Genomic DNA, 26679 nt, shown 5'->3' with positions numbered 1-26679 from the left:
CGCCCTCACATGGAATTTCAACCAGTTCAGAACCCGGAAGTTTCCCGAGAGTGGCAGTTCTCTCTATATTAGACATTCTCTGGTAGGACATTATAGTGAATGCTTTATGTCTTGTAAAATTTGATTGTACAACCAGCCAGTAAGATCCTACTTTCCACCTTGTTTTAGCTGGTTTGTTTTAAGCCATTTATACCTTTGTTCTCCCTTAAAATCTATCAATGTCTATCTTGATAACTGCTAGCAGGCGGCAGTCACAGTACCTAACCATTCTCGTGACATCACAGACATTACGATTCAAAGATGGCCCATTAGTTAAATAGTAAAGTTGAAAACGTTTTTATTAACAAATTATATTCAAATTATATGAGCCGTACTTCATAAATCAGTTCAGTTCCACTTTAATATCATACACATTTGCCTCTACTTCTGAGTTTGCATGCCAAGTCGGTGTTAATTACGGAGCAGTTGGTAGTTAGACACAGTCTTTGCATTTAAATGCGATCTATTGAAGTTTCAACCTTTTTGAATGAACGAAAATAATTGAAATTGTATTTCTTTGTTTTAGTTTGACAACCTAGTTGGTTTCAAGAATAACTTCCAACTTAAGTTAAATTCAAGTTTACCTTTAATTTGCTCTTCAGTTTCTATTATCGAGTTAACTCTGCTTTAAATTCTAATTTAAATCTTGGTTAGTCAAAATCTTATTTTTACTTAGTTAGGACTATTTTAGGATCTGGTTATTTTCCTATTAACATGCTACGCCAGTGAGCTACTGAAGCTTTTGCAATATCATACCCATTTGCCAGTTCAACGCTACATAGGCTACATGGAAAATCACAAGAGAATACAGGTTTGTGTATTTACTAGAGCAGTTCTCATAAAATATGTCCAAAGTATTTGTGCCTATCAAGAGTTTTGACTGCGCGCTAGACTGCATGTCTGGCACGACTAAAGCAAGGGTGGGCACAGTAATCTCAGAGCCAAAGCAGCTCTCGGAAGGTGATATCTGCTTCTATGAAGCCTGAATAGGGTACTGCTTGACCATTTGCAGCCTCTACTTCTAACAGCTCATTCAAAGGGTGGATCTTAAAGTTTGAGAGGTTGCTCTCATGGAAAGACTGTGACACTGTTGTTACTTGAGATCCGGTGTCAAGAAGGCAGTTACATGTTTGTCCATTTATGAGCACTTGACCTGTGTATTTAGCTCCAATCAACCCCTTTGGTAGTTCCACATCATTTTATCTTGTGCGCGAAAACTTCCCTTTTCTATTGCGTTCAGTAACGGAGTTGGGACTGTTGTCACTGCTTTTAGCCTTCATTTGTCCCACAATGAGAGATGAGTTCAGTTTAAACATTGGGAAGAGGCTTTGTCATCTTGACTGTCCCACAAGGACTATTTTTCATTTAGTTTTGTCTTCTTTGCAGCTACTAGTGATGGGTTTGGCTCGTTAGGACATGCAGATGCAATATGGATTATATATTTTTATATATAATATATATTTTTGTCACATTGGTCTTTGTCGTTGATGGTTTCTGTGTTTTTATACTTGTGAACTGGCTTTGAAGCTCGGTAACCTGTTTCTTTAAGTCAGCGACAACACTATCTGACAAAGATGCATGTGACTCTGCTTTCTGTGTCTTTAATTCAGTTAACTCTGCAGCTGAGTGACTTGTTTCCTCAAGTCAGTGATATCATTCCCCAATGATGGGTCAATTTCAAGACAGCTTGCTGCCAAGAGATGTGCATTGGTTTTTTGCTTTGATAAAAAAAGCATTCATATCGTGTATGAATTGTGCTAGGCCTGTATAAATACAGTATTTTACAATCGCTATGAAAGTTTTTTCAATACCTTTAACAAGTTTCATAAACTCTTAACACAGTAAGCACAACATCCGTCTGTGTAGGCTGTACAATTAACACATTTCTTGTTGCTTTGACACAAAATGCGTAGATTTTTCTTAGGAACCTTCTTAAGAACAAATTTAAGAAATAACTTAGGAAGATATTGGTGAATGAAGCCTAATAACCTTGCAACCTGCGTGTTAAACTCATTCATCCTGGTTGCGGTAGGACAAGCCTACAGAAATGTTCTTGATGTGAGCAGAGTTACAGTACTGGATCTAAGATTTCGGTAAGCGTGGACTCCAGCGGACTCACTGGTAATCGACAACTTTCCTTCTGCGTCACATCAAGCAGAATTTAGCATTGGACTGCCCAACGTGGTCGCTAGCAACGGTTGCATTTGTTGGAAAGAGACTGATTATAGCTTTTCATACTGTTGATTTGTGAATGTCATGACTAATTTTACATTCCTTTTGTTATTTTCCTTGTGATTTTCCATGTAGCCTATGTTGCGTTGAACTGGCAAATGGGTATGATATTGCAAAAGCTTCAGTAGCTCACTGGCGTAGCATGTTAATAGGAAAATAACCCGATCCTAAAATAGTCCTAAGTAAAAATAAGATTTTGACTAACCAAGATTTAATTTAGAACTTAAAGCAGAGTTAACTCAAGATAAAAGAAACTAAATAGCTAATTAAAGGTAAACTTTAAGTTGGAAGTTATTCCTGAAACCAACTAGGTTGTCAAACTAAAACAAAGAAATACAATTTCAATAATTTTTGTTCATTCAAAAAGGTTGAAACTTGAATAGATCACATTTAAATGCAAAGACTGTGTCTATGTTATGTAAATTGTGTATGTAAACTGTGTTATTTGGTACCATTTACTAATTCTATCTGCTTCTAAAGTCGTTCTACTCTTATATAAAAACAAGCCGGCATTTGAACTTACTTGTCTTGGTCTGGGGTGTCATTATCATTTAACTACCAACTGCTCCTCCTCACCCAGACTCTAATCCTGAGTAACTAACTTATCTACTACTCGTAATAAATGCTACATAACATTTTTTTAATTAAAAAAAAAGTTTAGTTGAGAGGAAAGACCATTGGAGAGACGTTGTTGAGTAACGTTGTTCTGAAACACATGGTGGAGAAATCAGTAAGACCCAAGTCATCCAAGGTGTGGGAGCATTTCACACTAAATACGTCGAAAAGGTGTGTTAATTGACCAGGGTGAAGTTAGTTTCATATTCGACATTCATCTCACATTCGGAAGACGTTACTTTGCAGCGTCGCGCTAGGGACCGGGTGAAAACTACCCATACCATTTTGAAAAATGTAGACTTTTGTAATATTTTTATGAATATAAAACCTCAGACAGACACCAGAGTATCTTAACAATGTCTGGTATACTTCCACAGCCTTTACTTTTTCAATTAAGTTTCAAATAAAATGATAGAAAATCACTGATCTTTGAAAAGAGCTTAATCCTCGCAAATCTTAAAGGTCACATGACATGAAAACTTCAATTTAGGAGGTTATTTAACATTAATACGAGTTCCCCTAGCCTGCCTTTGGTCCCCCAGTAGCTAGAATTTTCGATAGGTGTAAACTAAGGGTGTTCTCCGTCTTGGATAAAATGAAGGCTCAAACGCTTGAAAATCTGCTCCTTTTGATGTCACAAGGAGCCTCTGCACATACTTTCGCTGGGAATGCACCGACACAACCTCTCAAAGTTTTGCATGTCTGCGCCAAACATTTCAGCCACCACTGTTTCCTTAACTTGAGCCAATACAAAGTTAGCCTTGCTGACCATCTGAAATTTAATTCTGGATCAGTAGCCGACTCCTTGGTCCGCAAGTCAACTAACGCTATATAATTTTGTTGCTTGCGATGTGGTTAACTAGCTTGCTGCCCTTAGAATCTGGCTGCAACATTAGCTCTGCAGCCATCAGTTGAGGTACTGTCGCTAATGTAAAGGTAGATAGCATCAAGTGTGTGTGTAAATACACATTCTGTAACGCTTCGTTGTTATGTGGATAACGTTCTACTGTTGGGTGTTATGGCGCATACGATATCCGCCTTTCCCCATATTGAAATGACTGAGTGTGCAGCTCTGCAAACCCGGGTTATCAGATAAGAATGGGCAAATTCGAGGCATCTTACAGCAACGGGTCTAAGAGCCATTGCGATACATCCACTGTAAAAATTAGCGCATGGTGCCGCATCTCCTCCTCATTTAGCATTTAAAGCTTCAGACACAGAAACAGCGCGTTCTGAGGAAAGCTCATTGTGGGACTACTTGTGGTGGCTATAATTCTGCACCAAGGCTGAATTTCGGGAAAGAGACTTAAGATACAGTATTAGGGAACCACTAATTCTTATATAAAAGCAAGAACTTTTTTAAAAATAGTGTAAAAAAAATCATACATATACACCAGATTATTTTAATAAAGTCTGGCCTACTTCCACAACCTTTCCATTTTCAAAAATGTTTTAAACAAAACTCAAATAAATTGCTCATCTCTGAAAATTAAATCCTCGCTAATATATTAACTTTTTCAAAATTGTGTGCCTGTTTGTGCACATTCTGAAGATGATTTGCACTGTGAATTTGCACTGTCAGTTCTGTTTTTGAATAAACGGTTGGAAATTAATACTTTTTTGTTTTTTTAATCCGATTCCTCGATTAATCGGAAAAATAATCGACAGATTAATTGATTACTAAAATAATCGTTAGTTGCAGCCCTAATTATTTCTAATATTTATTCTTATCTTATTTAACCTGGTTAATTCATGAAGTTTATTCCTAATATTATGAAATGTATATACATATATTTTATTGGTATTTATTCAAAATCTAACTATTTTAATCCAGGTTACACGTGGTTAACACACGGGGGCGTCTTAATACTTGCCCGCTAGACCTTCCATAGCGCCAAATTTTGCTTCGTTCAGCTGCATTTCCTTTTCCTGCTCTCCCTCCGTCTCTCTGTCACTCCCACGTCTTTCTCACATACGCACCAGTGGCGGATCTAAGGGGTGGCAATGGGTGGCAGCTGCCATCCCAATAATTAGGATTCCTCCGTCAGGAGGAAACCTATTGTTATTGATAGTATTATTTTTAGGGGCCAAGCAGCGAAGCTGCGAGGCACCCATTGTAATTGGTATTATTATTATTATTAGGGGCCAAGCAGCGAAGCTGATGATCTTCAGACCAAGCCTCACAAAATTTATCGAAGGATATTTGATTTACCAAACTGTTTGTCCAGTACAGCCAATCAAATTCTGCAGAAAAGCCGCCAAACAGGAAGTGAAGCCATATCTCAGCAGTTCTTTGAAGCAGTGACACCAAAGTTGTTAGGCCTACTCGGAACTTTATTCTAAGGATGTCCTCCAAAAATTGTGTCATGTGACTAAAAGGGGGCGTGGCCGGAAGCATAAACGTGTTTTGGCTAATAACTATGGAAGTGTTTACCTTAATAAAGTAATTTCTTTGTCTCTTGATGTCTTGTGAGATATCAAGCCTGGCCATTGATAATATTTCATAATAACCGAATTGACGCGGCCGCCATTTTGGATTTCATGGAAAAGTGTAAAAACCTTTTGCACGCCCCAAATTTCGTCCAATGTTGACTAAATTTGGCACAGATGATCTTCAGACCAAGCTTCACAAAGGTGTTGCATGGATTTTCCATTTTCAAAACCGTTTGTTCGTTAGAGCTGATCAAAGGCGGCAGCGAAGCTGCAAAAGACACGTGAGAGCATAACTCAGCAAAAATGTGTCTGATCATCACCAAACTTCGGTTCCTTCGTTCCCATGAGGAGCAGAGGAGGCCTGTGGTGTTATACCAGAAAAAAATAAAAATTTGAACACTCAGTACTCTTGAACGCAAACAGATATTTCAACCAAACTTGGTGTGTTGCATGAGTGCAACAGGTTGCTGTGACTTCATTGTTGCGCATGTGCTATGGAGGCCTTGTCCTGCTCTGGACTGCTTGGCCCCTCCATTGCTGCTTGCAGCTATATTTATTATTATTATTATTAGGGGCCAAGCAGCGAAGCTGCGAGGCACCTATTGTTATTGTTAGTATTATTATTATTATTATTTTTATTATTAGGGGCCAAGCAGCGAAGCACCTATTGTTATTGTTAGTATTATTAGGATTCCTCCGTCAGGAGGAAACCTATTGTTATTCTTAGTTTTATTAGGATTCCTCCGTCAGGAGGAAACCTATTGTTATTGTTAGTTTTATTAGGATTCCTCCGTCAGGAAGCAAAGAAACGGAAGTTACTGTATTTTGCCTTGGCATGACCACTTACTATACTGCCCTACAAAGGCAAAAGACCGTAACTCGCCGCAGTGTAGAACCGAGAAAAATGACTTCAAAGTTTTTGCACTTTCAAGTAGTTGCCGTGCCAAATTTATTTTAGGTAGGACACTTGAAATCTACCAGTTTGATGTTTTAGTGATTACACATTATCTAAATTAGAAATGTTTAAAAATGTTGATCTTAAACTGCACTTTTGACCCCTATTTTGAAGTTACAGTCGTATACTGTAGTCTATGGTAAGTGGTCATGCCAAGGCAAAATACAGTAACTTCCGTTTCTTCGCTAACTTAGTTGCTTATCACGATATAAACTCTGTATATTATAAGCCAATGTAACATACACGTGGATACCTGTCACAAGACTCACAAGACAAGTGTGTTTTTGATTGAACTGCCAGGGTAGGATACTTACAAACGACTCATGTTTGTGATGTTTTGTGTTGAATGCCAGCGAGTAGGCTAGGCTAATGCTAGATGTGTTTGTTGTTGCTAGGTTACGTATTAGTTAAAGTGAAACGCGTAACTCCATTTGAACGTTTTTGAGTGCCGCAAAACAAAAGCAAAGGACCTTATCTGATGTTACGGCATTCTGCATTGGCTTTCCAATGCCAAAGCAGGCTTTTGGAAGTTACGGTTAAGACAAAAACCTATTTTCTCTGAAAAACAGACAAAAAAAAAAGTGCAGTTTAAAATGTCTAATTTAGATCATGTGTAATCACTAAAACATCAAACTGCTAGATTTCCAGTGTCTCCGTCTCTCCGTCTCCGTCATCTACCGCTTGTCCGGGGATCGGGTCGCGGGGGCAACGACCTAAGCAGGGAGGCCCAGGCTTCCCTCTCCCCGGCCACTTCCACCACCTCTTCCTGGGGGACCCCGAGGGGTTCCCAGGCCAGCCGAGTGACATAGTCCCTCCAGCGTGTCCTGGGTCTTCCCCGGGGCCTCTTCCCAGTGGGACGTGCCTGGAACACCTCACCAGGGAGGCGTCCAGAAGGCATCCTAATCAGATGCCCGAGCCACCTCAGCTGGCTCCTCTCGACGCGGAGGAGCAGCGGTTCTACTCTGAGCCCCTCCCGGATGACCGAGCTTCTCACCCTATCTCTAAGGGAGAGCCCGGACACCCTGCGGAGAAAGCTCATTTCGGCCGCTTGTATTCGCGATCTCGTTCTTTCGGTCACTACCCATAGTTCGTGACCATAGGTGAGGGTAGGAACGTAGATCGACTGATAAATAGAGAACTTCGCCTTTCGACTCAGCTCCTTCTTCACCACGACGGACCGATGCAGAGCCCGCATCACTGCGGACGCCGCACCGATCCGCCTGTTGACCTCGCGCTCCATTCTTCCCTCACTCGTGAACAAGACCCCGAGATACTTGAACTCCTCCACTTGGTTCAGGATCTCCTCCCCGACCCGGAGATGGCACTCCACCCTTTTCCGGTCGATAACCATGGCCTCAGATTTGGAGGTGCTGATTCGCATCCCAGCCGCTTCACATTCGGTTGCGAACCGCTCCAGTGAGAGCTGAAGGTCAAGGCCCGATGAAGCCAACAGGACCACATCATCTGCAAAAAGCAGCGACCCGATCCTGAGGTCACCAAACCGGACCCCCTCAACACCCTGGCTGCGCCTAGAAATCCTGTCCATATAGGTAATGAACAGAATCGGTGACATAGGGCAGCCCTGGCGGAGTCCAACCCTCACCGGAAACAAGTTTGACTTACTACCGGCAATGCGGACCAAACTCTGGCACCGGTCGTACAGGGACCGGACAGCCCCGATCAGGGAATCCGGTACCCCGTACTCTCGGAGCACCCCCCACATGAGCCCCCGAGGGACACGGTCGAACGCCTTTTCCAAATCAACAAAACATGTGTAGACTGGTTGGGCGAACTCCCATGTACCCTCCAGGACTCCGCGGAGGGTATAGAGCTGGTCCACTGTTCCACGGCCAGGACGAAAACCACATTGCTCCTCCTGAATCCGAGGTTCGACAATCCGGCGGACCCTCCTCTCCAGGACCCCTGAATAGACTTTCCCAGGGAGGCTGAGGAGTGTGATCCCCCTAAAGTTGGAGCACACCCTCCGGTCCCCCTTTTTAAAGAGGGGAACCACCACCCCGGTCTGCCAGTCCAGAGGCACTGTCCCCGATGTCCACGCGATGTTGCAGAGTCGTGTCAACCAAGACAGCCCTACAACATCCAGAGCCTTAAGGAACTCCGGGCGGACCTCGTCCACCCCAGGGGCCCTGCCACCGCGGAGCTTTTCAACCACCTCGGCGACCTCGGCCCCAGAGATAGAAGGGCCCCCCCCGATGTCCTTAGACTCTGCCTCCACGACGGAAAGCGTGTTGGTGGAATTAAGGAGGTCTTCAAAGTATTCCTTCCACCGATCCAGGACGTCCCCCGTCGAAGTCAGCAGCGCACCGTCCCCACCGTATACAGTGTTGACAGAGCACTGCTTCCCCCTCCTGAGTCGCCGAATGGTGGTCCAGAACCTTTTTGAAGCCGTTCGGAAGTCATTCTCCATAGCCTCGCCGAACTCCTCCCATGCCCGGGTTTTTGCCTCCGCGACCGCCAGAGCCGCGTTCCGCTTGGCCTGCCGGTACACATCAGCTGCCTCAGGAGTCCTACCAGCCAATAAAGCCCGATAGGCCTCCTTCTTCAGCTTGACGGCATCCCTCACCTCCGGAGTCCACCACCGGGTCCGAGGGTTACCGCCGCGACATGCACCGACCGCCTTGCGGCCGCAGCTCCGGTCAGCCGCTTCAACAATGGAGGCCCGGAACATGGCCCATTCGGACTCAATGTCCCCGGCCCCCCCCGAGACATGATCGAAGCTCTCCCGGAGGTGGGAGTTGAAGCTCCTTCTGACAGAGGGTTCCGCCAGCCGTTCCCAGCAGACCCTCACATTACGTTTGGGCCTGCCAGGCCTGACCGGCGTCCTCCCCCACCATCGGAGCCAACTCACCACCAGGTGGTGATCAGTTGACAGCTCCGCCCCTCTCCTCACCCGAGTGTCCAAGACATGCGGCCTCAAGTCCGACGACACGACTACGAAGTCGATCATCGAACTGAGACCTCGGGTGTCCTGGTGCCAGGTGCACATATGGACACCCTTATGCTTGAACATGGTGTTCGTTATGGACAAGCCGTGTTTAGCACAGAAGTCCAACAACAGAACACCACTCGGGTTCAGATCGGGGGGGCCGTTCCTCCCAATCACGCCCCTCCAGGTCTCACTGTCATTGCCCACATGAGCATTGAAGTCCCCCAGGAAGACGAGGGAATCCCCGGGAGGAGCGCTTTCCAGCACCCCCTCCAGAGACTCCAAAAAGGGTGGGTACTCTGAGCTGCCGTTTGGTGCATAAGCACAAACGACAGTGAGGACCCGTCCCCCCACCCGAAGGCGGAGGGAGGCTAGCCTCTCATCCACCGGGGTGAACCCCAATGTACAGGCACCGAACCGAGGGGAAACAAGTATTCCCACCCCAGCTCGACGCCTCTCACCAAGGGCAACTCCAGAGTGGAAGAGAGTCCAGCCCCTCTCAAGGAGACTGGTTCCGGAGCCCGTGCTGTGCGTCGAGGCGAGGCCGACTATATCTAGCCGGAAACTCTCTACCTCGCGCACCAGCTCAGGCTTCCGCCAGCGAGGTGACGTTCCACGTCCCTAAAGCTAGCTTCTGCAGCCGAGGATCGGACCGCCAAGGCCCCCGCCTTCGGCCGCCGCCCGTCTCACACTGCACCCGACCCCCATGACCCCTCCTGCGGATGGTGAGCCCACTGGAAGAGGGTCCCACGTTGTCTCTTCGGGCTGTGCCCGACCGGGCCCCATGGGAAAAGGCCCGGCCACAAGGCGCTCGCCATCGAGCCCCACCCCCGGGCCTGGCTCCAGGGGGGGGCCCCGGTGACCCGCTTCTGGGCAGGGGCAACTGAGAACCATTGTTGTGTTTCTTCATGGTTGGTTTTTTGAGCCACGCTTTGTCTGGTCTTTCACCTGGAACCTGTTTGCCTTGGGAGACCCTACCAGGGGCATAAAGCCCCCGACAACATAGCTTCCAGGATCACTAGGACACGGAAACCCCTCCGCCGCGGTAAGGTGGTGACTCATGGAGGGGAGAGATTTCCAGTGTCCTACCTAAAATACATTTGGCAGGACAACTACTTTGAAAGTGCAAAAACTTTAAAGTCGTTTTTCTCAGTTCTACACTTCGGCGAGTTACGGTCTTTTGCCTTTGTAGGGCAGTATACCAGACATTGTTAAGATACTCTGGTGTCTGTTTGAGGTCTTATATTCCCAAAAATATATAAGTCAAAATTTTTCTAAATGGTATGGGTAGTTTTCACCCGGTCCCTAACGCGATGCTGCAAAGTAGCGTCTTCCAAATGTGAGACGAATGTCGAATTTGAAACTAACTTAATTTCTGTCAATTAACACACTGTTTCGATGTATTTAGTGTGAAATGCTGCCACACCTTGGATGACTTGGGTCGTACTGATTTCTCTGCCTACGCAATGTGTTTCAGAACAACGTTACTCAACAACGTCTCTCCGATGGCCTTTCCTCTACCTCCGCGCGCAACGAAACTTTTTTTGATACCAAAAAATATCTGCGACATATTGAGTGGTGTAATAGTCGCACGAGACATTGCACATCATTGCCAACGCTTTTAATTATCGATTTTAATCAATTCGTTGTTGCAGACCTAATTTGGCTCAAAAGATTTCAAAAACTTATAGCAATGCAGTTTTTATAACAACAGGTCCATGTAAAACAAATACATGTTTAACCATTTACTGCATTTTAAATTATGACAACACTAATTATACTCATTTTTTACTGGTTTGACAGTGAAAATGCCACGTCACATCAACAACCCAAATAACTGTTGTGGCATGATTCGTTTTAATTTCTATATAAAAAATGCTCGCTATTTACACAGTAACCTGCTGTGGGCTGATACAATGACCGCATTAATACTGAACACAAAATAAAAAATGTTTGCTTTATGAAACAAACATGACATAACACTCATATTGCTATTATGTGCAGTCAGACATTAATTTGTAGGTTTGTTACATGTCTGGCTTGTTTACTATGCAATTAAGTGGGGGAGTGAGCCTCTATGGTTAGCTAGCAAGCTAGCTCTGATTAAAGTACCAGCTACAGTTTACACTTACCTACAGTTTGGCATTTAACGTGAACTATTATAATATCAACAGATAGCCCGCTATATTTCATAAGTTGTGAATTATATTTAAACAAAAAAATTGTGCTGAATTGTTGTGACTGTGAGGTGGCTGTGAGGGTGTGTGGACTGCAAAATTACAACCCAAAGTTTTAAACTAATAGATAAATTCCAGAAGCCACCCATCCGCACCCCCCATGGCCTCTACGGATACTTTTCCAGTGTTGTTATTTATTTATTTAATTTGTATTACATTTTTATGAACAGAACATTATTACACATCTTCGAATACACATATTACAAAGATAACAACAATCACATCTAGGGGGGGCTTGATGTAGAATTAAAACAATATATTGAAAAGTTTACAGGTCCTCAAAGTTTTCACAGCTTTTTGCTTCATTGAGAATCTTAACCTTTAGAGGAGTGAGTTCTAAATATTACCGACGCTGCCACCAGAGTGAGTTATTTTTTCAAAACGAAAGCTAGCTAGCTTTAGTTAGCTTCCGTTACCTAGCAACCTAGCATAATACTCGTAGCAATGATACTACCTGCTAGTGTTACTTGTTAGCCTCCTAAATGTAAATTTTGAAGCCATACTATAGCGTTTGTCATATAGTTTTTGTCTATCGGAAAATAGTCGGTTGGAATGTTCAGAATCACATATGTGTGACGGTACTCTGTGGGGCCCGCTTTCGAACGATCACATATACGTGACGCTACTAATTAACGGGTTAATGAAACAAAGTAATGCTCAATTTATTTCTTAAACGAAATAAAACAAGGCTTTTTACTAGTGCTGTCAAAAGATAAAAATATTTAATCGCGATTAATCACATTAATGTAATAGTTATCTCGCGATTCATCTTAATTAATCGCACATTTTTATCTATTCTAAATGTCTAAATCTTTTTGTCCCATTATTTGTTCTCTTTTGATGCACTTATCAACATGGAAAAGTGGATCGGATTGCTTTGCGTTTTATTGAAAACAACATTGCAATCGCCTGGCTTTGACAAGGGTGCGGAGAATTCGCATCAGCTGTGTGCTTGGCCATCAAGTGGTATTTCAGACTGGACGTGCTGCGATGATAGCTAATTTCACAACGACAAAACACAAAGATCACTTTGGTCTTGTCAATGGAACCATTTGGCAACTTTTTAAAAGTAAACGTTCCATTCAGAATTTAGTTGGCATCCATTTTGGCGTCTCACTTGCCATCCACTCAAAACGTAACGTTAACCTACTACCTACGAACTTTGACATTAGTATAATAAAATTTATCAAATAAACTTCATTTCGATTGTCTCTACAGTCCTCTAAGAGACACTTTTCCAGTGTTGTTCACCTTTCTCTCTCTGACTAGACTGCATCATCACAGAAAACTCTACTGAGTAGGCGCATGCCGCACTTCTGAAATGTGGGACATGTAGTTTTTAAACGGTGGTAAATAGATTTCAGTAGTTTATAATCTTAAATTGCACACTGCGCTCATTAAAAAAAAATCTAGTTCCCACATACTGTTAGGTCCATAAATATTTGGACAATGACACAATTTTCATCATTTTGGCTCTGTATACCATCACAATGGATGTGAAATGAAACAATCAAGATGTGCTTAAAGTGCAGACTTTAAGCTTTAATTTCAGGGTATTTACATCCAAATCAGGTGAACGGTGTAGAAATTACAACACATTTGATATGTGGCCCCCCCTTTTTTAAGGGACCAAAAGTAATTGGACAATTGGCTGCTCAGCTATTCCAAGGCCAGGTGTATGTTATTCCCATAAAGGGAGTTCGTTATTTAATTGACAAGGACCAGATCAAAGGTCTAGAGTTCATTTCAGGTATGGTATTTGTGTTTGGAATCTGTTGCGGTCAACTCTCAATATGAAGTCCAAAGAGCCATCGTTAGGCCATCGTTAGGCTGAAAAATCAAAACAAACCTATCAGAGAGATAGCAAAAACATTAGGTGTGGTCAAATCAACTATTTGCATTTTTACATTTTAGTCATTTAGCAGACGCTCTTATCCAGAGCAACTTACAGTAAGTACAGGGACAGTCCCCCCGAGGCAAGTAGGGTGAAGTGGCCTTTCCCAAGGACACAACGTCATTTGGCACGGCGGGGAATCGATCCAGCAACCTTCTGATTACTAGTCCGACTCCCTCACCACTCAGCCATCTGACTTGGTACATTCTTAAGAAGAAAGAACACACTGGTGAGCTCAGCAACACCAAAAGACCCAGAAGACCACGGAAAACAACCGTGGTGGATGACAGAAGAAGTCTTTCCCTGGTGAAGAAAAAACCCTTCACAACAGTTGGCCAGATCAAGTACTCTCTCCAGGAGGTAGGCGCGTCTGTGTTGAAGTCAACAATTAAGAGAGGACTTCACGAGAGTAAATACAGAGGGTTCACCACAACATGTAAACCATTGGTGAGTCTCAAAAAAAGGAAGACCAGATTAGAGTTTGCTAAAAAAACATCTAAAAGAGCCTGTACAGTTCTGGAACAACATCCTATGGACAGATGAGACCAAGATCAACTTGTACCAGAATGATGGGAAGAGAAGAGTATGGAGAAGAGAAGGAACTGCTCATGATCCAAAGCATACCACCTCATCAGTTAAGCATTGTGGAGGTAGTGTTATGGCGTGGGCATGTATGGAACTGGTTCCCTTGTATTGATCGATGATGTGACTACAGACAAAAGCAGTAGGATGAATTCTGAAGTGTTTTGGGCAATATTATCTGCTCAGATTCAGCCAAATTCTTCAGAACTCATAGGACGGCGCTTCACAGAGCAGATGGACAATGACCTGAAGCATAATGCAAAAGCAACCAAAGAGTTTTTTAAGGCAAAGAAGTGGAATGTTCTGCAATGACCAGGTCAATCACCTGACCTAAATCTAATAGAGCATGTATTTCACTTGCTATAGACAAAACTGAAGGGAAAATGCCCCAAGAACAAGCAGGAACTGAAGACAGTTGCAGTATGGGCCTGGCAGAGCATCACCAGGGACGAAACCCAGCATCTGGTGATGTCTATGGGTTCCAGACTTCAGGCTGTCATTGACTGCAAAGGATTTGCAACCAAGTATTAAAAGTGACAATTAGATTTATGATTATGTTAGTTTGTCCAATTATTTTTGGTCCCTTAAAAGGGGGGGGGCACATATAAAATGTGTTGTAATTCTTACACCGTTCACCTGATTTGGATATAAATACCCTGAAATTAAAGCTGAAAGTCTGCACTTAAAGCACATCTTGATTGTTTCATTTCAAATCCATTGTGGTGGTATACAGAGCCAAAATTATGAAAATTGTGTCAATGTCCAAATATTTATGGACCTGACTGTATCTATTTTCAGGCACAAAAGTGAGTGAAATATTCACTGAAGAGCCCTGCCGTGCACCTGCAGTAAATCTGCACTGTCATGTTGTCAAGATGACACAACACACAGCCTTTAAGTGGAGACAGTTGCAAAAACAGCTAGACCCATAATCAACCAACTAAAGAGGGAAGCCAAGAGACCCAGCCTCTGGGGATCTACACATGGATCCTAAACCTGCAGCCAAGCCAGCTTCCAGACTTCTCCAACATCCATTATTACCCATCTCCATTCCTTCATCAAGCCATCCTTTCATCCAGGGCTGAGAGGTTACACAGATCTGGGAACAGCACATCACCAGGGCTTAGCCAGCATCCAGGATTAAAACAAGCTAGCCTATAAATATAGCACAGAGACTAACCCCCTCTCCCCTCCCACTTCAAGCAGAAGCTCTTAATTGGACACAAGATGTGAGAGTTTTCAGTTTCAGGATAACATTGGACTGGCTCAGCTTCATGGCAGTTCACTTTATTTGGCTGCATTTTTCCAAGGTAGTGGCAGCTTCACTACCGACCTGGAGTTTGCAGATGAATAGAGAGAAAGGAGTCATGATAAGCTCTGAGGCTAAGGTGGCAAATATCTAAGTAATTCACATTGCTGAAATCCTGCATTTTTTTCAATTAGGAAAATTATATAATAGTTCCAAAAAAAAATATCCAAAGCTCCTGGCAACCACAGCAAAGGAAAAATAATTATTTATTAGAGTCAATTCTGTTAAACTTACAATTATGTTGTTCTTGATTTTAAATGAGGACAGTAGATACTCAATGCATGTGGATATTATAATGGGAAAGCCTCTTGTAATGTTCCATTTCCTCGACATACTATAGATAATTTATCGAACCCGATTTCCTCAAGATTCCTGGAATCCTCAAAGCTCCCTGTTTGAAATGTAGATGTGTAACTCAAATCTCATCTAGTGGAGATGCGGAGCTCATCACAGTCCCTAAGGAATGCCTGGCCCTAGTGTAGAGGAGTCTGAGTAAATTACCAGCCAGCCTAGAAATGCAACCATACTGCCAGTCTGGCCCTACAGCTATACATACAGCCTAGTCCTGCAGCTACACAGCATATTGACTGGTCTGTGGCACAATATATAGGCCTAGTTATTTCATAGCTCTGAATATCTATTTTGGCACAAATATAAACATATATTTTTGAACAAATTACTTAAGCTCTGAGACAAGTTCAGTTCCACTTGTTTGCAAACTTGTGTGACACGATTAAGAGTTGCATTTTATTGATCCCTCTGGATTTCAGGCACTGTGTGTATCAAGGAAATCATTCATTACAATGTACGTGGTATAGGCCTAGCATCAGAGGGTGCATTCAGGCTTTTCACAACTTCCTTGCTGTCAGTGAGAGAGGATAAATGGGATTTGTTCCACAATGGGCCATAGCCAGGGAGAAAAACATTTACTTCCACCTAGTTAAACTACAGACTGCACTGTCTGACCCGCTCCCAGTCAGTCCCTACCCAGGAAACTCAGCCTGATAGAATAACACAGAACATACCGCATGGGCCGTACCCAGAGTCGCGTTTGTGCAATGGGCCGGAGGGGCTGATGCCCCGGGCCCCGGCCACTAGGGGGCCCCGGAACGGGAGGTTGAAAAAAAAAAAACATTTTTTAAAATTATTTTTTATGAATTTACCCACCCGTAGTGAAGTCTACGTTCTCTTAGCGTCACGTGTTGTTGCCAGTATCAAAGCATGCAAGATAATAATGGCTTCGCATGAAGGTGATGTCAAACGAGTTTGACCTGCTTCGCCAAATTGACTTCAACGATTTGATTTGTGACTTTGCCTTAAAAAAAAGAAGACGAGTGGACTTAATCTAGTCCCACACTGATTATCTAGCCTATGTTCTTTCAGTAGGCGGCCACAACCTGATAATTAAATTGCTCAATCGAGTTGTTTGTAAATATGTGTTCGCTGGGCTTTGTGTGTGCACGCTAGACAGCATGTTCCAATGTATTTGACATTGTGGCTGGCTAGGGGTAGCCTGGTCCTAACCAGACTCTTGTCCATTTCATTTGTACAGAGAGTCTGGCCTCGCTCCATTGACAAGCGTTGACTTCCTTGTAGGCGGGTACTCTGTTGAAGTTTAAAACTATTGGATCTGCCCAGAGCCACTCTGATCTGTCATAACCATTCGCTAGCGTTCGCCTTAGCCAATTCCTTCACCACTACTGTAACAGAGCTAGCTGCCGTAGTTGGAAACTTTTCCCGAACCCCGTGGGGAGGAGGGCCACACCATCATGGCCACCAACAAAACGACTTTAGCTGTTTTATGTTCGGCAGCGTTGCCACAACGGACTGAATGGCTTGGCTTGCATCTTTCTCCGCCGCCATTACGGAACTACAGAACTAGTGGACGACATCAACGTCATCGTTCTCAGCCACTCCCTCTGTTCACTGATTGGCCAGTTAAAAAGTAACCTGCAAAATCTGACTTACCTACTGAACGGCCAGACCGAGTACAGAAGCAAAATCCGAATTGAGCGGAAGTACGTAGGTCGGCAGAACCAGGCTAGGGGTGCATGTTACAATGTATCAGTGGCGATTTCTTCAAGACTGCAAGGGAAGCTCAGCTTTTTAAAAACTGTATGGTCAAATATTTACTATTGTTTTAACATTTTAAATGCTTTAGAACACGTTCATATCGAAGACGAGTTCTTTCAGAATCAGCGACATATATTAGCAGGTCGACTGACTGATTTCCTTCTCATACATTCCCGCAGCGTCAGAAGCTCAGCTTCCATGGACTTCAATGGGGCTGCTTTGAACAGTTTTATTCAGTGCTTCGAAACTATAGGTCATTGGATGAATGCTGAGATTATGTCCCGCCTCGGATGCTCAGTGTCTCTAAGGGTGAATGGAGGAGTACGGGCTGGCCTGGACGCTGGGCTTCCGCGTGATGATTGGAGGGTCTGTCGAAAGACTGCATCTCCTTTTGATTGACAGTAATTTTGTACTACAAAAAGTCACCGAAGCTATTCAAGCTCAGTCCCATCGCGGATTTTGCAACTGTAGTTGAAAGACAAACTGCACCAACCAATGTCTGGGTATTTGCTTGGCCAAATTGCTAACCAATTTTCATCATACATTTCATACCTTGTTTCAGTTTAACTTAATTCACACATTTAGATGATTTTCTGTCGGAGGATGGGCCAAGGAGAGCACCCCAATGAAAAAGAGTTGGCTTTGTTTATTAAAGCGAGCTGCTCGGATCAGGTCACCACGACATATTTAAAAATCATTTGCGTGGGGGGGGCCTCAGGGAGGCTTCTGCCCCGGGCCCCATATGACCTTAACCTGGCCGTACCGCATGACCACATGAATAATCTGGGGAGATTTTATAAAAGGGGCCATGTCTATCTAGTGCCGCAATGGAGCGTAAGAACATTGCAGGAAACTCTAACTACTGATTACTGAATTGAGCCACAGACGTGAGCCACTTCTGTCCCTTTGAATGTGCATTTCCAAATGTAAAATGTAATGTGCCTGGATGAGAACGTGAACCAACGCCTAAGCTCGGTTCCCTCGATTAGTGTTGTGAAACAACATTACTAAGGATTGGGAGACTTTTAAACTGATTAGACTGGCTAATGTGGCTGGCACGATGTGAAGGGGTCATTAGTCCATATAATTCCTATCAAATACCTAGCCAGAGTCTCATGAACTGGACAGCAGGATATGACTTACAGACCTGCAAACTCCTCAGAGTAAAAAAGGTGACAGTATCGCGGGGGGAGCGTGCCCCCGGCTCGAATTTTTTTGTGATTTGAATATGCAAATGACACATTTCTGAGTGTGACTTAAAGGCCATATTGGAGGTTAAACATCATTGTTGATGGGTACATGAAGCACTCAAGATATGTATATCATTTTCAAAATCTCCAAATGGTGTCTCTAAATGGTGGTGTCTCTAAATGGTGTTAAAGACCAGTTTTTGTCGTTTTTGGTGTTAGCATTAGCATATTAGTGCAATTTGGTGATGACGTCACATTGGGGAGACGTGGAGAAGACTAGGCCTAGATATCCATAGACATAATATAGATATGGAGACTAACCTCAGATTAGTACTACAACTATGGCGAATGACTGCAACTCACCAGGACGCTTCACAAACTCCACTCATTCTCCTCGGACTATCTAACTACATAAAACATTTACACAATTTCTACAGAATGAAACACTTTCTGTTATGTACGCTATTGCAGCTTCGTCCCAAGATATCTATAGACCATGCAGCTAATTTAATGCTCAACACTTGAACACAGGGGCTTATTACTTGAAAGAGGAACTAGAGATGGTACCATTTCTGGGAGAAATTGTAGGGCGTGCGTGGGTTGCAGATGGGTTCGTTTATTATGAAACAAGCCGAACCTCCTTTGAAACTAGCAACGTTACCAGCAGCAAAAAAACTCTCCGGTTCTACACTATTCACGTAAATGACCCAATTGACCAACAAAACGGCGATTGTCGCCGCAAAGCGACAAGTTTGCAGGTCTGGACTTGATTCTAGTGCTGTCAGTTTAACGCGTTATTAACAGCGTTAACGCAAACCCATTTTAACAGCGTACATTTTTTTACCGCGCGATTAACATTCTTTTTGGACTAGCAAACGTTGTTTACACCTCTGTCAACGTTTTTTTCACATGCTGTTGCAACAACTACTGATGTTAGAAAAACTATAACACCACACCGGATCTAGCTAGACCGAAAACAAAACAACAGGCACGCTGCACACACTTGTTTGGGCTTGTGAGCCGGCTAAAGAGTAGTAGGCTAACGTTACGTTGAGTGGATGGTGAGCGCGAGACGCCAAAATGGATGCCAATAAGATTCTGAATGGATATGTTACTTTTAAAAAGTTGCCAAATGGTTCCATTGACAAGACCAAAGTGATCTTTGTTTTGTCGTTGTGAACTGACATACCTGAAATACCACTTGAAGGCCAAGCACACAGCTAATGCGAATTCTCCGCCCCCTCGTCAAATCCAGGCAATTGCAATGTTGTTTTCAATGGAAAAAAATACATTTGCACCAAGCAATCCGATCCACTTCTCCATGTTGATAAGAGCATTAAAATGAGAAAAAAAGAATTGGACAAAAAGAAATTAAGGGACATTTAGAATAGATAAAAATGCGCAATTAATCGCGAGTTAACTATGACATTAATGCAATTAAATATTGTAATCGTTTGACACAAACTATGGGCACCCCATAAACAAATTGTGAACTGATGACAAAACTACACATTTGTATTATTTGTTAGAAGCACACCTATTTTGATCAATGAGTCATCATTTGAGCAGCCAACATTTTGCCAGAAAGGTCATGCAGGATAAATGTACAACAACCTCAGCTTTCATCCCAAACAGAGAGCCTGGGGCTAAAACTCTTTGCTAAGTAATTTACAGTCAACACACTGAGCACACAGATATAAGAGATGTGACGTAAGCATGAGAAAGGAAATGGTCTCCTGCATACTATATGGACCCTCCTAAAACCAGGACAGCCCCTTAATCTCCTCCTACAAAATGCACAGATTTTGCACACACAAAACTAAAAACACCAAGAGTCACCGATACACATTGGAGTAAGAAGTGGATCACAACCCTTTGGTTGTGAAGGAAGTACTGGCTGGAAGGAGAGCTGAACTTGCAGGGATAATCATGCATTAGTGTGGGTGCACAGTTCTACAGAACAGCAGGGAGCCTGGAGTTGTCAGCCAAAGGAAGATTCCCAAAGAGCAAATTGGGCTCATCCCTTCATGCAACTTAAGACAAGATTTCTTCCTTTTGGTTATGATGCGGGTACCACCCTGTCCCACTGTGTGAAATTAGTCCCAGCTCTCGGCACTGGGAGATAAGACTGGCAGGCCTGGAGAGAGGACTGTTTTGGCAGTAGGGATGTTCATGATTAGCTAATCATGAATCAATTAATTGCCATTAAGAATTTAACCGGTTAAAAATGTATTAACCCATAACATCCGCAGTCTCCATTGTTAGTTTAAAAATTACAATAATTGCACCCCAGTGTTTCCGCTATATTCATCATTAAAGCCGCTGCTTCAGAATTGTATGAAATGTCATGAAGTTGTGACTTTACGACTGCGGAGCTGTCCGCTCCATGGAACTCAAATGAACTGTCTTCCGTTCTCTGTCCACTTGAGAGGATGAGAAACAGCGCAAATACTTTCTGCTCACTCAGTCAGGCAGTGACAAACAGGGCAGAGGATAGGATACTGGCTGGCACTAACTTTAGCAAGCTACAGTGGCACTACTACTAGTACCTAGCAAACTCCGGCTGTTCATTTAAATTGTTTGTGCTTTGTGCATTTTGTATTTTAGTTCTCAATGATTAACACTTAATAATCGATTAAAGTGTTCAACTATTGGTTAAGGAAAATGCACAAAATGTGCAACCCTACTTGGCATGGATGGACCTATCAAGTCCTGGACCTAGGATAGCCATGTAAGCACAAACCAGACGTCAAAAGGGAGCTGATAGACAATGGGCAGTGTACAAATATACAGTCCGCCACTGAAACTAAAGCCATGAAAAGTGTGTGACACCTTACTTAATATTAGGTTACAGTACAAATTAATTTCCCTTGACTTACAATTCCATTGGACGAGACCACAGAGACGGAGGTGGACCCAGTCACTCATTCAAGCACAAGGCAACCTCAAAACATGACAGGCTAATTTTACATGAGCTGAAGCATATACCAAGCAGACCATTGTCTAAACTGGGGATGACGTTGGGGTCACAGCCCCCTGGGTGTAGAGTCAGTACAGGGCAATAGGCATTTTTGCACGATGGGGTTGGGTCTGGGAAATGATTGTGCAAACATGGGCCAAGCAACTTCCCTACTGGCACCACTGGCATTGTTCCCCCTAATCCTCCAAAGAGCCACAGTCAAACCCCCTGCGTGCCACAGTCCCTAGTGAAAACAACACGGGCAGGCTTTTGGGAGATGCGAAGCTCCCTGATCAAACAGAGACACCAGTTTGTTCATCAGATTTAGTCCACTGTCAAACACCAAATAGACATTGACAGGGATTTGACCCCACAGTTGCATGGCATGCAACACTGGTCTTGCTTATGGTCAGTATGACACACACACACAAAAGGTGCACAGGCAAGGCTATGACACATTCAAATCTAAGGATCAAGTTTACACATCAATAAACCAGGAAATCTTCAGAATCAGATGGCTCAGCATACAGGCAGGCAAATTAATTCACAATAATCATTTGGAAGGGAATTAAAAAGGAATAGTAAAATAGTCAGACCTGCAAATATAGGCTGATGTTTGTTGCAGACTACTCACCTGTCATACTCTGAATTGTCACGGTCACAGCGGGCATCTTTATGCTTCTGCCAGTCTTTGCCGTGTTTACATGTTGTGAGGAGCACCACATCCTCCGAGTTATGGACATGATACAATGCATTCCTTGTGTCTGACCCTATTCCTGTGAGGTACCGTTTTCCCTTAAATACAAGCATATACTTTCTGAAAGGGGGAATGGTATTATATTTTAAATAACCCCTCTCCCCTCCTGTCCTTGGATGTTCCTTTGAGAAAAGAGGAATAGACACATCAAAGTTGGGTCGGAGGTTTTCCGTGCTAATGCTGGCCTTGGCGAGCATTGCTTTGCCGATGTCAAAGCCTAAGTCTTCTGTGTAGTCAGGCCATGTCCCAGAGTACAAGTTGAAGATAATGTGGTTCTTGCCACCATTCCAAAGAGGCAAGTTATGTATTTTTGTTTTCAGGTTGTGAACATACTGAGGTGAGAGCCGATCCCTGTCCAAAGTGTCCAAACTCAAGATGAAAAGGCAAGCCTGCCCCGGGTCAGAGGTGTAAAACCGAGAACCCTCAATGGAGGACAAAATATTTAGGTAACTTTCTGACATTTTCTCCCCCTTCTGCTGAGGGTAAACATACACTTTAAATCTGTTGTTGTTGCACTTAAAGAAATCAAAACAGGACTCCATTCTACAGCGTTTCTCAGTGTAGATACCTGGCACGACGTCCCTCTTTTGCCTTGGTGATATGTGAACATTGTAGTCTTCGGTCTCCAGTTGATCGAAGGGGTTGAAGGGCTGCAAGGGGCCAAGGAAGTGGGGCCACTGCAAGTTGGGGTGGCGGTACTCATCACCTTGGCTTGTGCCCTCTCTTGATAACGGGAAGTGTACCCCTCCAATGTAGAACAAAAGAAAGAGACATGCACCCGTGGAGAACAGAAATAAGTACCGTTTTTTGGCCTGCATGTGTCCTATGGTCAGGGTAGATGTTACCAATAAATCCGACAACTCTCGAAGTTTTACGTTTATTACTTCCAATGGGAAGGCTCCGCCATCCTCCTTCAGTCTGCAAGGGCACGTCTCTCTCCGTCGTCTGATTCCTTACCCCAATCCAACGATCGATAGAGCGCATGTGGGCGATTTTTAATGACCATCTTTTTCTCCTCGTCAATAGATTTGTTCAAAAATTCTAGTCATTTGCACTGTGGGGTATCTACCTTTGCCAAATGGTCAGGGATCCAAGAGACCACTTTTGTTTACCTTTCTTTCCCTAGGTTTTCATCCTCGCTTTTAAATGTTCGAAGCACTTTCACCAAAAGACTGACTGATCTGAGTCACTCCGGGTAAAAACGAAATCTAGTAAAAGACAAAGATCTTTTCTAGTTCTTGCTGCTAACTAGCCAAAAAGCTACGTTGAGACTGACTACTTTTTTGCAAGTGCAGAGGCACGCAAACGAGTAGAACCAACAAAGTCACAACTGAAAACATTCCACCATGTTCCACAAGACCACGTTTCCAATGACATTGAGACAGATAGTTAGAAAGCACTTGTAAAATCAATGTCAAGTTCCCAATCTAGTTCAATAAAGCTAGCCAGCTAGCTAAGTGTTAGCTAATCGAAAGGAATCATATGTGGTTTCGATTTAGAACAGCTCTCTCACCGTCTAGAAAACCAGAGAAAAACGTAGTCTCTTTGGCCATCGAAAACCATTACTTCGCGTAACTTATTTGTTTGGCTAGCTTTGAACTGCATAAAATAAAATGTCCTTTTAAATGTTCAGAAGTAGTAAGATGGTTTTCCAGTAGTTCCCACAGAGCTATTCCATCCCAAAGGTGGTCCAAACCCACGGCAGCCGCTGCTGCTGGTGGTGGTGATGTGACGTCCATCTCCAACGCAAGGTGCTTCCATCAGTCTCGTCATATCCGAAACAGGCGGAGCTCCCGCAGCACCCATTCACAACCAGTTTGGCGCAACAGTGCAAATCAAAGACCTTTCATTATCAGTATGCGTTTATTTGAAAAGGGACAGTGTCCATTCAGAGATGGGCAAAAATACATCCAAATGTATTTTGATTCAAAATACACCTCAAATAAATGTATTAAAATAAAATACAAAATACTGGTGCCAGAAAATGTAACAAAATACAATAAATGTATTTTGTATATATAATATAGGAAATACTTTTTCTGGATTTTCTGTTTTCTCCCAATTTGGTATAGAGCATTCAGGTTTGGGCTATATAATGCACACAAAGCTCTGGTGAACCCCACGCAAAGAAATAACAGTCACAGAATGTCAGTGTAACTAAGCCTAGCTATTAAAACACAACAACTTGATTGATTATGTTACATAATCAATACATATACATAATTTATGTATATTTATTTGAATTAATGGGAATTAACAGCCCATAAACGTACAAACTTCGATATATTTATTCATTCAATATTGTCTCAAAATGATCTAATAATATTATTGTGTGGTTTCCAAAGCTTATAATAAATAGTTGTTGAAAATTCAAAATTCTCTCTCTCTCTCTCTCTCTCTCTCTCTCTCTCTCTCTCGGCATGGGTGGGAGAGGCGTGGCGAGTCAGAGTGGCACAGAGAGGGACAAGCTTTCGTGACGCTTTGACAAATCCAATTGTTTTCCCATAGGCATAGGGGAGTGTGTGTGTGTAATCCACACTAAGTGCCCCTCCATAGGGATGCTAACACAATAGCAGTGTTGCGTAAGTCCTTGATAAAGTCCACTAGTACACCTGGAGAGAGGACCCTCCACCTGACGAGTCACAGACTCTCTCACACACACACACACACACACAAACACAAACACACACACGCACTGTCTGAGGCATCAGAGGATGATAAGGCACACACACACACACACTGAGGCATCAGAGGATGCAAAGACAAGGAATTTACTTTGGCAGAAAGGTGCATACATTAAACATATAGGAATGTTAACTTAAATATGTGGACTAACTTATACCAAAGGTGCATACATAATACCTAATATTGACCAAACAACCTAAACTTATTCCACTATGGTTTAAAGGAAGATAGGGAAAATGAACAGTGTATTAACATAAACCAGTGATAGAAAGCAAGAGGTGCAGAAGGAGGAGTACAAGGACAAGCCAGAGCTGAGGAGAAGGTCTCAGACGATCAAGAATCCACAGAAAAATGAATTACAATTCCCTTTCTACACATGAACAACCAAATAGACCAAATCTTGAATTGGGTGTGAGAGCCATCAAGTTGAGACCCTGTCAAGCAACTCTAGATTTTAGCATATGAGAGTTCAACTTCAAGTCTTTTATTTGTCAGGTACACAGAACCACACAGGGTCAGACTGGGCACTGAAATTCTTAAGACAAGACAACGCAAGCACCTGGCATAACATAACATATAAGTACACAGAACATAATTTACATCTATGCTGAGCTTAAATAAGTGAAACTTCCTAAATATACAGATAGCAATAAATAATTGACTATACTAACCCTAATACTAAAACTTCCTAAATTACAGATAACAATAAATAATACACTATACTAACCCAAAATGCACATAAAACCCTATCTAACCTAAGTGGAAGACAGTACAATAATGCAAAATTGCAGATCAGTGACTATGTCAATGACCATACAGGAGCCTGGTGGCGGTACAGTGAGGTACAGTAGTGCAACGTTACTGATAGTGCAACCAGAAGCTGAAAGTGACAGTGTATAAGTGACTAGTGTGCAGTAGATCAATGTCCATATCAGTGTCCATTCAGAAGCCTGATGGCCCTTGGGTAGAAACTGTTGTCCAGTCTGCGTGTGCGCGACCGCATGCTGCGGTAACGCCTGCCAGAAGGCAACGGGGTAAAGAGACTGAAGGATGGGTGGGAACAGTCTCTTAGAATCCTGCCGGCTTTCCTTAGGCAACGTGTGTGGTAGATGTCCTGTAGGGCTGGGAGCTTACTGCCGATGATGAACTCAGCAGAACGGACCACACTTCGTAGGGCCTTGCAGTCCCTGTCTATGCAGCTCCCATACAACACTGTAATACAACCAGTCAGAAAGCTATCTATAGTGCATCTGTAAAAGTTAGTGAGGATGACTGAGTCCATACCAAACTTCTTCAGTCTCCTCAGGAAGAAGAGGCGCCTTGGTCTTGGCCTTCCTTGGTCTTGCTGATGTTGAGAGAGAAGTTATTGTCCTGACACCATGATGTCAAGGTGTCAACCTCCTCTCTGTAGGCTGACTCATCACTGTCAGAGATGAGGCCCACAATGGTTGTGTTGTCCCTTAACAAGGAGGTTGGAGCTGTGCGTTGCCGTACAGTCGTGACTGAACAAGGAGAACAGGAGAGGGCTGAGCACCCAGCCCTGGGGGGTACCTGTGTGATCAGTACAGATGAGGTGCGGTCACCAATTCTCACCACCTGTGGCCTCCCCGTCAGGAAGTGGAAGATCCACTTGCAGAGGGAGGTGCTTAGTCCCAGGTCCACAAGCTTGGAGACCAGTCTGGAGGGGATGATGGTGTTAAAGGCTGAGCTGTAGTCAATGAACAGCATCCTCACATAGGTATTCCCCTTTTCCAGATGGGAGAGAGCGGTGT

At 43.3% G+C, this 26679-nt stretch overlaps 1 protein-coding gene across 1 annotated transcript in view; it reads right to left on the bottom strand.

The window, feature by feature from the left end:
• LOC146300643 (exostosin-1a-like) overlaps window positions 1–23954 on the bottom strand; it is a 97094-nt gene extending 73140 nt beyond the window's left edge. Inside the window, exon 1 of the mRNA XM_084704102.1 lies at window positions 22100–23954. Coding sequence (XP_084560228.1) covers window positions 22100–23040 — 941 coding nt within the window. The 5' untranslated portion in view covers window positions 23041–23954. The remainder of the gene's footprint in view (window positions 1–22099) is intronic.
• Between the last annotated feature and the right edge of the window lie 2725 nt (window positions 23955–26679).

This window comes from Hypomesus nipponensis, chromosome 2 (genome assembly GCF_054491055.1).
Source record: "Hypomesus nipponensis isolate SF chromosome 2, ASM5449105v1, whole genome shotgun sequence".
NCBI lineage: Eukaryota > Metazoa > Chordata > Actinopteri > Osmeriformes > Osmeridae > Hypomesus > Hypomesus nipponensis.
Note: the sequence above shows the minus strand (reverse complement) of the source record. Positions and strands in the feature narration are given on the sequence as shown.